The 15,275-nt window shown below is 33.4% G+C and overlaps 3 protein-coding genes across 7 annotated transcripts; all 3 read left to right on the top strand.

The window, feature by feature from the left end:
• The first annotated feature begins 1,857 nt into the window (after positions 1–1,857).
• Positions 1,858–6,886, top strand: LOC107012220 (formamidopyrimidine-DNA glycosylase). Of its 5 annotated transcripts, none has more exons than XR_003577572.1 (10): positions 1,858–2,199; positions 2,677–2,728; positions 3,010–3,067; positions 3,738–3,806; positions 3,893–4,018; positions 4,864–4,914; positions 5,199–5,276; positions 5,525–5,668; positions 5,924–5,958; positions 6,035–6,136. XR_003577572.1 is itself a non-coding variant. In XM_015212000.2 (10 exons), exons 1-10 carry the CDS (start codon positions 1,971–1,973, stop codon positions 6,539–6,541), a joined length of 1,305 nt encoding a protein of 434 aa, XP_015067486.1. In that variant the 5' UTR covers positions 1,858–1,970; the 3' UTR covers positions 6,542–6,886. The 5 variants fall into 5 exon arrangements, 3 of the variants coding, with proteins under 3 accessions (XP_015067486.1, XP_015067485.1, XP_027771738.1); XM_015212000.2 differs by lacking the exon at positions 5,525–5,668 and adding an exon at positions 5,370–5,469 and having other exon boundaries at positions 6,035–6,886; XM_015211999.2 differs by having other exon boundaries at positions 5,525–5,627; positions 6,035–6,886.
• A 2,901-nt stretch (positions 6,887–9,787) lies between these two features.
• LOC107015378 (protein FAR1-RELATED SEQUENCE 6) lies at positions 9,788–12,619 on the top strand. The gene is made up of 2 exons (XM_015215628.2): positions 9,788–9,868; positions 10,316–12,619. Exon 2 carries the CDS (start codon positions 10,316–10,318, stop codon positions 12,392–12,394), a length of 2,079 nt encoding a protein of 692 aa, XP_015071114.1. The 5' UTR covers positions 9,788–9,868; the 3' UTR covers positions 12,395–12,619.
• Positions 12,620–13,199: 580 nt separating this feature from the next.
• Positions 13,200–15,038, top strand: LOC107015379. The gene is made up of 2 exons (XM_015215629.2): positions 13,200–13,342; positions 13,815–15,038. Exon 2 carries the CDS (start codon positions 13,830–13,832, stop codon positions 14,811–14,813), a length of 984 nt encoding a protein of 327 aa, XP_015071115.1. The 5' UTR covers positions 13,200–13,342; positions 13,815–13,829; the 3' UTR covers positions 14,814–15,038.
• The last annotated feature ends 237 nt before the right edge of the window (positions 15,039–15,275 follow it).

Consider the following 15,275-nt stretch of genomic DNA (forward strand, 5'->3'; position numbering starts at 1 on the left):
TGACTCACTTATACCCTTCATTTAACGGAAGTTAAAAAATTAATTTTAAATTTATATTTATTACTTCTAATTTATTAAAAAAAATATTTAAGGGTATATATGATTCTTCTATCAAAGTTCAAGGTATATTTTAATTTTTTTCATGCATAAATTATTTTTTGACTTCTTTTATTATAATTATTTGAGTTTCTTATTCTTATTTTGTTTTTTTTTCTTTCATTCCTTAGTTTAAAGAAGAAAAAAATTAAACTATTTTTTTTGTGTGTATTGTAATTTAATTTCGTATTCGAAGAAAAAATTTGGTCATCTACAATAAGTTTTACAAAAATATTAGTGAAACATAAATAAATTTAATTATCAAAATAATAATTATAAATTAGTCATTGAAACAAAAAAAGTCAACAAAAATATGTTTGACGAGGATTAAATTTACTCATATGGGATTATATTTTTTAGAAAAAAATAATAAAAATTTAGATTAAAATTATTATTTTTTTCATTTCCGTTAGAGGAAAAGGGTATATGTGAGCCATTTGTTTACAAGTAGGGGTATATATGAGCCACTTTCATAACAAGGGGTATATCAGCTCTAAGTGACAAAGTTGAGGGGTATATCAGACCCTTTTCCCTTTATTAAATATCCTCTACTCTGTAATATTCATATCTTATAGGATTTAGTGCCTCCAAATATGTTCAGATACATGAGGTCAAATTTAGGTATATATTGGTCTAGATACATTATATCTAAGTGAATAAGATACATAACGAATTTTTCTCGCCTCTATCCTATCCTGCTCACAACTCTCCAATGTATCTAATATTTCAGATACATGCGAATCACTCTAGATCATACAAATACATGTACCTAGCGTGTATATAGTGTATTTTGTATGTATTCAAAATACATACGAATATCGCTTGCTCTCTCCTCAATCTCGCTCACATCTCTCCTTATTTTGTGTATCTAGTAGTAAGAATACATGTATTTAACTGTTTGATTTATTTGTGTTTCATAGCAAACTGTTTGTCAATCCCCCGCTCCCTCATATTCTCGCTTGTCAATCTCCCTCTCTCACTCGCTTCCTGTCGCTCGCCTCTCTTGCTTTATACGGTAGAATTGTATAAATTGTGTTTCTAATGGTATAAAGCGAGAGAAATTGTATATACACATCCAAATACATATATTTTTGTCCTATACACTTATAATTATACAATAAAAGTACTCTTTAGCGGCCTTGCCCAAGTCTCTTTTTTGCCTTTCTCGTTTTATACAAATTCAAATTGTATATAATTTCTCTCTTTCTCGTTTTATACAACTCGATTCAATTGTATATTTTCTGCCCAAGTTTTTTTTGTTTTTCTCTCTTTCTCATTTTATACAAATTCAAATTGTATATAATCGTCCTATACACTTATAATTATACAATTCGTTTTATACACTTCTCTGCCAAATCTCTTTCTCTTTCTTGTTTTATACAATTCGCTTCAATTGTATATGTATAGCGAATTATACATTTACACGTTTGCTATGAGCGCAATCATGCAAACTTTGCTATAACATACAAATATGAATTTTTTGTTTGCTGTATGTGAAAGTTGCCCTTTTTTAATTAGTAATAAGATATATATTATTTCAAAAGTATAAATAATATATAATAATAATATATATATGATAGTGAAAGTTTTTCCTTTTTATTTCCTCAATTTCTTCCTCTATTTTAATTTTTAATAAAACACAATTTTATATTATATAAATAAAATGAATATATTTAAACTTAATGGCCAAATACTTATTTAAATTTTGAAATAGGCGAGGTTTATATTGAAAAAATAATAATTAAACTTTCAATTAAAACTTTTGTTAAACCATTTCCAAGTTCCACCTTTTTCCCCTGCGTGACCAAACCCTTGGGAGACAAAGCGCGCGAAACTCTTATCAGTGTTCTTCAGAAACTCAGCTAAGCTCGAAAATGCCAGAGCTTCCAGAGGTAGAGGCAGCTCGAAGAGCCATTGAGGACAACTGCATTGGCAAGAAAATTGTGAAAGCTATCATCGCCGACGATTCCAAGGTCATCGACGGCGTGTCTCCTGTGGATTTCAAAGCATCTCTTGAGGGCAAAACTATCGTAGCTGCTAATCGCAAAGGGAAAAATATGTGGCTTGTGCTCGATTCCCCTCCTTTTCCTACTTTCCAGTTCGGTGAGGCTACTTTTCTTTTGTTAAAATCTTTACTGCATCTGAAAATTAACTAATTTAGTTCCCAATGTTAGAAAAGTTCCATTAAATAACGAACTTTGCTGGATAAAAGTGTTCCAGAAAAAGAATGTATTTGCACAATTGCTTGTATGGAATAACTGCCCACAATGAACATGTAAATTTGGCGCTGAGAAACCCTAGTTCTGGATATGTCATACTTGATATTGATGAAATTCTCCTAGTTGTGTGCTATGTGTTCTCGTCCAAATCCAATTGCTCTCAGGCACAAATATCTTTTAGCATTAAGTTATTGATGAAGTTTTCATAGTTTTGTCTTGCATATTTTAACTCTGCCTTTCCTTAGCATTTTCAAGGTTTCAACAACAGAATAGACTGTCAAGCTACAAGATTGGAAATAATAACATTTCTGTTGCCTAGTGTATTTATTTGATCTCTAATATTTTATACTACTATGGTCAGGAATGGCGGGTGCTATATATATCAAGGGAGTTGCAGTTACAAAATATAAAGGGTGAGCTATAATGTTTTGTTGTACTGGTCAAGTATGTAAAGCTATTCAGTTTGCAAACTGATGAACAATAAATGTTTAAGGGCCACAAGTGTCTACCCAAATTATGGAAAATTTCTCATTTACTTATCCCCGAAAAGAAAATGTTCTCGAAGAAGTTTGATTAACGGACTGCTTTAAGAATTGCCAAAGTCAAATTAGCTTTCTCGTCTTATGTGTGATATTGTTCAAAAAAACGAATAAATCAATCTGGAGCACTTATCACAAATGTAATATTGTTCTAGGTCTGCGGTAAAAGACGATGATGAGTGGCCTTCCAAGTATTCAAAGGTTTTCCTTGAGGTAAGTTTACTCTTTCTAACGAGTTAATGTGTCGGTTGTGTCTTCTTTCTATAATTGCTCGCATAAATTGTGACATACATTTATTACTATAAAGTTAAAAGTAGATTCATGAAAAGGATAATGGTCTGAGGTGATTTTGTGGCCCAAATGGAATTAGTGAATGAATCATATGGATGTAGAAGCATTTTTGCACCCTTTGTAATCAGCGATGCATGAAATTCCTCAATGCACAAAATTTAGACTCATTTTTTTGTCTGTATGAAGCTTCTTTAACCCTCTTTACCCATCTTGAAATATAAAAAATCATTCATACACACCAGAGTCTGTGTGAACGCAATTAAAATCTTCACTGTACTATGACAGACTATCATATGTGAAATTTAACGTTGTTTTCTTGATAGTCAATTCCCTCATCACTTAGGACTAGTGGCATTTAAATCAACCACCTTGTTGTATTTGTTATCCACCTCATTTAACTGGAAAAGAGGACTAGATGGACCATGAAAAATGTTTTTGCATTTTTGGGGTCCTACTTCTGTAGCTTACAGAAAAAGTGGGTTGAAGCCTTCATTTATTTTGCTACTTTGGTTCCTTTGCCTTTCTTTTAAAGGTCAAACTGGCATATGAATGTAGTTACTGATGTATGTGGACGCGTTTCAAACTTTTGTAGTTGGATGATGGTCTGGAGCTTTCATTTACGGATAAGAGGCGGTTTGCCAGGGTTCGCTCATTGGAGAATGTAAGATGATGTTACCACCAATTCGTGGATACTTCCCCTTGAACAAAAATCTTGAATGTCATCTCCCAATGAATTTTCCATTGCAGCCGGTGTCTGTTCCTCCAATATCTGAGCTTGGTCCTGATGCATTGTTGGAGCCGATGACTGTAGACGAGTTCTATAAAGCTCTGAGTAAGAAGAAGATTGGCATTAAAGCTTTATTACTTGACCAGGTGAGAAACGGATTTTTACTTCTCTGTGACTAAGGATATGAACTTCTGGGAAATGGTGAAAGAAATTCTTTAAAATACATATTTTAATGACATAGTAATCAAGATAGGCAAAATTTTAGGACAAAGGCATATCCATCTACAGATGTATTAGAAGTGGAATACTAGTCTACTACAAAAGACCACCACTCGATCTCTACTTATACCTAAACTTCAAATCAGCACAGTGAAGCAAGTTTGATTGTCTTCTGTTGTTTCATTGTTGGTGTAAGTTGGAGTATGCTAATAAGGCAGAAACTTTGTTGGAATTCTTAGAACCCTTTTAAGAGTTTAAGAGGGCGTTACTTTTGGTTTTCTCTTTCTTATGCTTTTGCTGACTTCTACAGTATACTCAGCACACTCTTTGTGCTGTTTTATTTCTACAATCATTAGTCATTACCATTTCAAAAAGAATCTCCTTCTGATTAGTTCTCTACGTTGTTCTTGTTTTCCTTTCTTTTCGTGTTTATTTTCAAGTATATGTTAATTTTGCGAATCAACTGCTTAAAAGATTCTGCATATCTGAGTGGTAACATCTATCTGTGAATGCTTTAATGCGTGAAAAGATATCTATGTTTCTGTTGCTTTCCTACTCTGAACAAACATTGTTATCCAGCTAAACATTAGGAGCCAGCATGTGCTAAAAGTTAGATTTAGTAGCATATAATTGAAACTCCCGTGCTGTATAAGAAAATTCAATAAACAGTATTTTTACAAGGAAAGAAAAGCTATCACCCTTAAATTCATTAGGAGCTTAAGCCATTTTCTAGTAGGCATTATAAATCTTTTTCCCCCTGTTGCTTCTGCAGAGTTTTATTTCAGGAATTGGCAACTGGATTGCAGATGAAGTGTTATATCAGGTGCATGTGCTCAACTCTTGGCCATAATACAAGAATTTTGAGTTTCTTAGCTTTACGTTTTACTGCAAGTTACAAATTTTGTTCCGTTATTTGCTCATTCAAAGTCTAGTTACTATTTTTCTTTAACAAATGGACAAATTTGTCTCTTCATTTCTGCTGTAAGCAGTTTGGATACAGACTGATGTTGCTAGCAAATTTTTGCTTTCTCTTGTGAAGTTGACCAAATAAGAGAAAGCTCCCATTGGAAATATTTGTGATTAACTTTGTGAAGTTTCTTTTGACAGGCGAGAATCCATCCTATGCAGTCCGCTTCAAGCATATCCAAAGAGGACTGTGCAACATTGCTGAAGTGCATTAACGAGGTAGTCATCTTTCTTGAATTGGCTGTTGCGATCACTTATCATTTGTATAAGAATGCTTTCCTCATAGCTAGCTATTGGAGATGATACTTCTAGGTTACAGAATTTGCAGTTGAAGTGGATGCGGATTGCAGCCGCTTCCCTTCTGAATGGTTGTTTCATTATCGATGGGGCAAAAAACCTGGAAAAGTTAATGGTGAGATAGTTTTCCATATGCATCCTCATTTTGACACAGAATTGTAATGTCACAGGTCATCAAAAAAGCTGTTGAAGTTGAGGCAGATAGTAGTCAGTATCCTTCTAATTGGATTTCCCATTCCCGGGAAAAGAAACCTGGCAAGGCCTTTGTTGATGGTTTGGCTCCTCACTTTTAAGCTACTCCTGGTTGGGTTCTGGTTATTCTCATCATCCTTGCTCATCATATCCACATTGTTGTGAAGTAGATATTTTCTGCTTTGTTTTGTAACTGCCAGACGATATATTAAGTAGTTTTGCATGCTTTTAACATGAAATAAAAAAAATGATAGATCTGCTTTCCTTGTGCTCAGTGTTCTGTCGTCATTTTAGATAAAAACTTTGCAGTTTTTCATATGCTTGCAATTTTATTTTTTTTACATGATGACCATTGACAGAAAATGTGTATTTTGCAGGGAAGAAAATAGAATTCATCACGGCAGGTGGCAGGGTATGGCTCTGTAACGCTATTTTCTGGTTAACCGTCTCAAGTGTAAATAGATAACAACTTTTTTTTTTAATGCTAGACATCAGCCTTTGTTCCAGAGCTACAACAGAATACGGGGGCTGAATCTGCAAAAGCGGCAGGTAAACGGCAACAGGTCAAAGTTCAGAAAATCAAGCATAACGATAGTGATAGTCAAGAGGAAGAGCCAGAAATTGAAGAGACAGCAGCTGGGAAGTCAAAGGTGAAGCAGCGTGGGGCAAATACTAAGAGAGCTTCTACTAACAAGAAGTCAAAGGAAAGCAACAGTGACGATGAAGCTCCAAAGAAATCTGGAAAAGCAAAACAAAACAAAAGCTCCAAGGGAAAAGGTGGTGATCAAAAGAAGAAAACTAGAGGAACAAATACGGCTGCAAAAAGAAAACTAGAGGAAAGTGATGATGAGGAAGACACCGACGATAATGATGCTAGTGAACAGGACAAGGATCAAAATCTTTCTAGTAAAACACAATCAAAGGGGAAGAAGACCACCAAGCAAAAGGCTGAACCAAGGCAGACTAGGAGTAAGCCATCCAAGAAGCAGAAATAACTTATCATCCAAGTATCAAGTTTGCGATTTTGTCAACTTAAAGGAAGTGGTAACAGTTTATGCTTTGTGTTGGGACTACCAGTTTGTAATCGCCCGTGAATAGTTACTAAAACAGTACGATGACAAGACTGTAATATTTCACCAACGGTTTAGGCTAAGGTTCACTGTGGGATGTATGATGCAAACTTGTGAACTATCCTTAGGAAAACATTAATTAAGCGACTGGTATTACTTTCTCCTGTACAGCCATGGTTCCATCATTGCTGTTTACTGGAGAATCCTCCCTAAAGCCGCCATAGCTTGATGCTTTCTTTAGTCAATCATTTGATCCGCAACTTAATTTCATCGCTTATCTTTGACATTACATTGGAAATGACATCATTATATCTAGATTTTGAGCAGGTTGATGGAAGTCATACATCACAAATCAGGTTCTTTATATTCATATCTAGACGTATATCTTCAAGGCTAACAACTCACAAGGATAAAATATGAAGAATATTGTAAATTATGTATTGATTTTAAGAAATGATAAGTATTATGGATCAATTATTATTTTTAGTAAGGATGACATATATAAAAAAAAGAAGAGTGAATTCAAGTATGACATTTTCAACAATTTGTTAATAATTTATAGAAAAACTAAGTGAATTCATGTTCATTAGTCAAATTAGTTAATCAAAATAAATTAATTCACATTTATTAATTAAAAGTTCACTTCAAGAAAATTCATTTAAAGATAGAATAACAAACCTATTTTTAATTTCTCAATAAACGTGGAATAAAAAATAGTGACATTTGAATTCTCAATAAACGTGGAATAAAAAATAGTGACATTTAAATACTAACAAGGTGAAATAGTGACAATTAGATACTAGCATCACAATTAATTTAATTCAAATTTATTTTCTTAAAAAAATTCAATCGAATTTGTCATTCATTAATTTAGAATTTAATTCAAGTTGACCAAAATTTTAAACTTCAACTTCATCCGCAACTTCAAACTCTATATAATTGGAGAAAATAAAAAAAAGATAAATCAATCTAAAATCTTCGTTCTTTCTCCATTCTTAAAATTGCCTTTGCCTCTTACTTATTGATCGATTTGATTTGATTTTATATATTACTGATTCAATTTATTAGTTATCGATTCATAAATATGATAAATTAATTTTATTCTCATAAATACCCAAAAATATTATAGTTTCTTATAGTTTAATAATTATTTTTCTTTTTCAATTAACATCTCTTGTATTTTTTTGTAAGAAAAGAATAAAAATACATAATCTCTTGTAATAATTTATAAGAAAAGAATATATATATATATATTAATAAATAAATAAATTAATGTACGTTAGAAAATAACACAAACGTTTAAATATCTTTCATTGATTATACTTTTTATTTTTTTTTAATATATCAATTGTTACATAAAATATCAAAATTATTTTTAAAACAGTTTAAAAATAAAATTAAGATTTCATTTCATTCAACATGCTAATTAGAGTATTATCTTTTTTACTTATACAATATTTTGTAATACTTATAACTACAAAATTAATATTATGATAATTGTTACCTTTAAAAGATATTCTAAGTTAAGACAATATTTATTTTTTAATTTAATTATTGGAAAAATGCATAAGAATCATTTTAATCTGTGTCCGAAATCTTAAAGACATATTTATACTATACTAAGGTCCTATTATCCCTGAACTTATTTTATAAATAATTTTCTACCCCTTTCGACCTACGTGACACTATATTCTGGGCTCAACGCATGTTAATTTTTTTTTTCAAACTAATTCCACGTAGACCAAAAAGAAATAGAAAATTATTTATAAAATAAGCTGTACATTTTTTCCCTACTTTTTAAAGATACGATATATATTATGCGTTTGTTTAAAATTATTCAAAAGAAAAATTCAGAACAAAACAAGTTTGAGTTTCTTTTGCAAATGATGTTTTGTTTGAGTTTCGAACTTACCTTTTCAATTTTGTTTCAAAACTTCAAAAATTATTAGGGGTTATTTGGTGTGAAGGATTATACTGAATAATTGCGATAAATTATAGTGATACTTAATTTGTTTTTTGATTGGTAAATTCAAAATAACTTATTCTAAAATTAATAATTAGTATTGAATTATTTTAATAAATATATTGAATTGAGTTTGATTTGAATAAAATGATTTTACAATTGGGTCTATTTTAGATAATTTTCACAATTTTATATACTATTTGGGTAATTATTTTGTTTCTTTTAATTAGGAATGGGGTATGAATAATATATCGAATTATTATACTATACTAAATTTTTTAATATTGTAGTTTGGTATTATGGTATTTGGTAAATATTTTTTTGGCATTTGATACGTTATTTAACATATTGAAAAATCGAATACCATATTAAAGTATATAGTAACATAAATAACACGCGCACACACGCACACAATATTAATAAATATGCAACCTAATATTAGTATAAACTAAATGTTCAGAAATTAAAAATTTGACTACTCTATTTTGATTGAAATGTATTTGAGTTGTCATTGATTAACAAAATGAGTTGTTTGTACTTTATTTTGCATATATAATTCTACATGTGTAATATATTAGTATGATACAATTAAACCTGTTTTAATAGTCAAAGTCATAATACTATATTATACGTGTATATATTTATTGAAGTTGAACAAATTATGATTACCAATTTATCATTATGTTAAATATCAAAATTAGAGTTGTCAAAAGGACCGGCCCAACCCCACAGGGCTCAAGCCTCGTGGGCCAAAGAATTTGAAGGACTAGGGCAAGCCAACCCATGAAAATGATCAATCCAACCCTAAAAAGGCCGAGGATTGGGGCGGTAAGCCCATCTTTTTTTTTTCTTCAATTTTTTTCGTAACTTATAATTTTATAAATTAAAAAAAAAATGAGATTTTCAAATCAAATATGATGAATAATGATGTTGCTTCGATACACTAACAAAAAATATAGTATAATTAGCATATATCTCGCATAATAAATACGAGCAAGATAAAAAGTGACAAACAAGATGGAAGAGGCGAGAGCACAAGATTTGTCTATGCATCCTAGATACATGTGAATCTGATTGGATAAAATGTATCTTAAACAAATTAACCTAATTTTAAGTCAACATATTTCAAAAATGTATTTAAACGTGCCAAAATCTAATAAGATTCATAAGTTTACTAAACGTGTGTATTTAATTAATTAAATTATATACTATTTGTAAGTGTTAATTAATACATAGTGTAGTGCTTTTCACCATTAATTTTCTTCATCAGATCTGGTGGTCTCTTTTATGTATGTATCTCCTTCATCTTTGTCTACTCAGTGCTTTTGGTTCCTCGTTTTATCTTGCTTCTAGCTCGAATTTTCTTCCGTGAATCTTCTATGTGTTTCGTAACTGAATTTGGGGGATTTTGGGTTCTTTGGAGGCCCTTATTTTTTGGGGTCTAAAGCTGCTTTAGGTTGAGCCGCATGAGCAATTTGTGTTTAAGTTAGTAAATTGAGGAACTTGATGATTGTTCACTAATTATATTAGGTAAGGTCTCCATATATTTCATTGGGTATGTTGCTGTTGTACATAATCAAAGTCCATGTACTGCTGCTTGATAAGAAGTTTGAGATTGCTTGTGAATTGTGATATAACCAAGTTATTTATTATTACAAGTTGATAATCCGTCCGAACTTATGTGATTTTGCTCTCTAAGTAGAAGTTTAGTTTGTAATTATACTTTTCCATTTTAGATGGAAGAAACTTCTCTTGATAGTGAGCAAAATGTTGCTGGGCAAGGCAGTGGGAGATTTCAAGAAATAGAGTCAGATGAGTTAGATGATCAGAACAGTGAGAAAATTGAGTCAGATGAATTATTTGTACAAAATGGTGTGCAAATAGAGGCAAATGGTTTAGATGATCAAAATTGTGTTACTGAGGATGGGCAGAAGGAATTTGTTGCCCCAGCAGTAGGAATGGAGTTTGAATCGTATGATGATGCTTATAACTATTATAATTGTTATTCCAGGGAGGTTGGTTTTCGTGTTAGGGTAAAAAATTCTTGGTTCAAAAGAAATAGCAGGGAGAAGTATGGTGCAGTACTATGCTGTAGTAGTCAGGGTTTCAAGAGGATTAAAGATGTAAACCGGCTGCGCAAGGAAACTAGAACTGGTTGTCCTGCAATGATGAGGATGAGAATGGTGGACTCTAAAAGATGGAGAGTACTTGAAGTTACTCTTGAACACAATCATTCCTTAGGTACAAAAGCATACAAGTCTATCATGAAAACAGGTACTGGAAACAAGAAGAAGTTGGATTCAAACTGTAACGCTGAAGTGCAAACGATTAAGTTATACCGGGCACTAGTGATTGATGCAGGTGCAACTAGGAATGCCAATTTTAGTGCAAGGAGGTGCCAAACTTCATCTGATTGCCATGATAAGCTAAACTTAAGAAAAGGAGACACACAAGCCATGTATAATTATTTCTGCCGCATGCAATTGACAAATCCAAACTTCTTTTACTTGATGGATCTGAACGATGAAGGGCAGTTGAGGAACGTGTTCTGGATTGATGCCAGATCAAGGGCGGCATATGCTTACTTTGTTGATGTGATCTATATCGATAATTCATATTTGTCCAACAAATATGAGATCCCTCTTGTGGCATTTGTGGGAACAAATCACCATGGTCAATCAATGTTGCTGGGCTGTGGCCTGCTTGCTGGTGAGACTAAGGCCTCTTATGTTTGGATGTTTAAAGCTTGGCTCACCTGCTCTCTTGGACGTTTCCCTCAAACAATTATTACAGAAAGGTGCAAGGTTTTGGAGACTGCAATTCATGAGGTATTCCCGAGGTCTCTTCATCGTTTTGCTTTATCACACATCCTGAGGAAAGTTCCAGAAAAGTTGGGAGGATTGCGTAACTATGATGTTATTCGGAAGGCATTGTTTAAAACAATATATGAGGGTCTAAAGCCATTTGATTTTGAAGCAGCATGGAGAGTTATGATCCAAAGATTTGGAGTGGGTGATCATGAGTGGCTTTGTTCATTGTACAATGACCGAGCTAAATGGGCTCCAGTTTATCTGAAAGATACTTTCTTTGCTGGAATGGCCACTGCCAGATCGAATGAAACGTTGACTGCTTTTTTCGATAAATATGTGCACAAGCAAACTCCTCTAAAAGAGTTTCTTGACAAATATGAATTAGCTTTACAGAAAAAGTTCAAGGAAGAAGCTCTTGCAGATATGGAGTCGAGAAGCTCAAACCCTGAACTCAAAACAAGGTGTTCATTTGAGTTGCAGCTTTCAAAAGTGTACACTAGAGAGATCTTTAAAAGATTTCAGTTAGAGGTAGAAGAGATGTATTCTTGTTTTAGTACAACAAAGTTACATGTTGATGGGCAGGTGGTAATATTTTTGGTAAAGGAGCGTGTTTTGGAAGAGGGGAATAGGAGAGAGATACGGGACTATGAAGTTCTGTACAACAGAGAAGCAGCAGAAGTTCGTTGCATTTGTAGCTGCTTCAACTTCTATGGATATTTGTGCAGGCACGCATTGTGTGTGCTGAACTTCAATGGTGTTGAAGAGATCCCGTCAAAGTACATTTTATCACGGTGGAAAAAGGATTACAAAAGGTTATGTGCATTAGATGTTGAATCTAGTTTTACCGAGTCTACTGAACAGGTTCAATGGTATAGCCAGTTGTATAGAAGTGCATTACAAGTTGTGGAAGAAGGGGTGATTTCCCTAGATCATTATAAAGTAGCCCTAAATGCATTTGAAGAGTCTCTGTCCAGAGTTCACCACATTGAAGAAAAAACCAAATAAAAGTTTGTTGTATTTAGCATATCTACTATCTGCTCTTGTAATCGAAGGGTGCCTAAAAATCTCTTCTTGTGTATAATGATAATAGAACAAGTACATCTGTAAAACCCTTGTCTTCCTATGCATAAATATGTGAATGTAATGCTCCCAGAAGCTTTGGACCTGAGAAGTTGAAAGAACAGATTATTTTTGTGCCTTACTATGCATAATGGAATTCTACGCATGCTATCTGTTCTTAGGCATCAACTCATGTATAGTATTTTCTTGTGTGACCTTGTTGTACTTTACCAGTCCTTGCTTTTCATCCAAAATTCAGAAGAAAAAGTAAAAGAACATATAAGGTTGAGGGAGAGATCGAAGAAGAATTGGAGAAAGATGATTAAATAAGACATGACATATTTTTTGTTTATCGAGAACGCAATCCTAAATAGGAAAGCGCAGAGGTGAAGTATAAGGATATATGGTTAGTAGATAGTTTCTTTATTCCAAATGGTAGATAGGGTTCGAGTCTTGTTTATCAATATTATTATTATTGTATTAGCGTTATTTTATCTTTAAATTTTATTATTACCATTAGTATTTCTTTTACTTTAGTAGTTTTTACTGTATTTTAACTATTGTATTTCTCTCGAACTATTATGAGAAATAATTTTCTTGAGTTGGGTCGATTAGAAACAACTTTCTTACCCATCAAAATACATATATGGTATATCTATACCTCATTTTTTAAAAATTTATTGATAAAATTATACTGAATACGTTATTGTTAGTGGTACGAGTTTTAAGAGGCAGATATAAGCATATATATATACGCGTCATCTTATTTTAGACAGGAAAAAAATGTCATAAAATAGTTCTCATTTTGCCTTGCTTCAGTTCTCCCGCCATTTATGAAAAGGAAAAGAGGGAAAGAGCTCTGAACCCTACCTGACCTAATTCGTCGTCGATCTGGTAAGTTTCTCCCTCGTCTCTCTCGAAATGAAACCTACTCATTGTTCAATTCTCCGTCATGTTTCATCTATTTTCTCGTATTCGCGACTACTTGTTCTTACAGTGGACGTTTCTGAGGTGGTAGTTGAATGTTAAGGCTCCTCGATTGTTGATTTTTCCGGTACAGTGAATGTGATCTGCACTCTATAATTCTTATTCCGGTTGAATTTTATTTCCAAATACTGTTCAATGATTTTATTGCTTGTATACTGTGTAATGTTATGACTAATTGAGTTCGTAATTCTTCAGACGTAGTAAGCATAAAACCTAAAAACCTCTCTAGTTGCATCTGCAGTTTTTTTTCTTTCTGAATCCTCTAATAGTTTGGTAAAGATAACGGGAGCTTGATGAGCACTTGAGCTTTACTTTTGATAAATCTGGAGGAGATTGCTTGGTCTTGTAGTAATCTGGGTGGTACTGAATTTCCTTGTAGTGTTTATTGAACTAAATGAAGTTCAAGGCGTTTCTATCGGACAATGGTGTCAGCCTCTTGGACAAGAGGTTCCTGCCAGCCCTTGAAAAAATGGGAAAGATTTGTCACCTCTATCTAACGAGAGACCACGTATACTTCCTTCATAACCTCCTTAATGGTGATGGCATCCAATGCATTGCTCAATTTCGTAAAGAAGCACTCTTTGATGAGTATCGCCTCTCTAGCCAAAATGATGATCGGATTTCTTTTGCTATTGACCTCTCTCTTCTGCATCGTGCCCTTCATAGCATCATTAGTATTTACACTGAGTTCAGTGCGGGTGACAGTGGAGTTCCTGGTGGAAACAGCGCCCCTAACCACATCCAAATCAAGCTGGTAAAAAAGCTCCCTCCTCATTCTCAACAACCAATGCCTTTTCTCACTTTTGAGACAAAAGGTTACAAGTCTGCTGTTATTCAAGACGTGCCCATATCTAAGCCCTTGTCAAGGTCTGATGTACTTGAATTACAAGCAGCCCTTGATATGGCCCAAGATTTGCCTCAGACCCTTATACAAGTCCCACACATGCACCAGTTACAGAACTTTGTGGAAAAAATGAAAAATGTCGGTGATGTCCTTAATGTTTCTATTAGCAAGTATGGTGATCTCCATTTGCAAGTTTCTACTAGCCTAATCACACTTGGTGCTGAGTTCCGAAAGCTGTCAGTTATAGGAGACCAAGCACAGAGTCCAACAGATGATCAAAATTTGAGTGCTCAGTCAAGGACAAGAATAGCACTTCAGAGAGGAGATGCAATGACAGTGCAAGTGAGTGTAAAGCATTTCTTCAAGAGTCTTCAGTGTCATGCAGCCAAGCCTGATTGTGCTTTCTATGGGATAGCTCAGCAGGGTGCCTGCTTAACAGTCGTATTTCAGTTCTTCATCCCAGGCACACATCAAACTGATAAGGCAATCAGTCTACATTGCCGGCTACCCGTCCTTGATCCTGGAGCTAGTTGATAAGTTTCTAAAATTAATTTTTGTATTTCTTTGGCTTAGAAGTACTTTTGCCAGTTTAACCTTCCTAAATGGTCATGTGAAGACTTTATTAGTCATCAGAACATGGATTACAGTGTCCTGTATATAGTTAAATGAAGACTTGATTTTGTGGATTCAACTCTTGATGCTTGCGTAAGACACTTGAGAAATATATATTAACTGCCTGGACTGTGCAATCCTTCATTCTCCCTAATTTCTTGCTAGTTTTAGAAGGCATAGTAAGTGATTTCTTGATACTCGTATGGTATATTTTAGATTTCTATTTTGGTATGATTTATGGTACCTAGTTTATGTGATATAGATTTCTATTATGCTCTATGTTTGCCTGGTGTTGTTCTTGAGGCAAATTAGACATAGAAGCTTAAAGGGCTGGGATAACAGAGTAGAGTATGGGTAAGGAAACTAAAGTATGATGGAAAAATG

The sequence above is a fragment of the Solanum pennellii genome, chromosome 3 (assembly GCF_001406875.1).
Source record: "Solanum pennellii chromosome 3, SPENNV200".
Lineage (NCBI taxonomy): Eukaryota > Viridiplantae > Streptophyta > Magnoliopsida > Solanales > Solanaceae > Solanum > Solanum pennellii.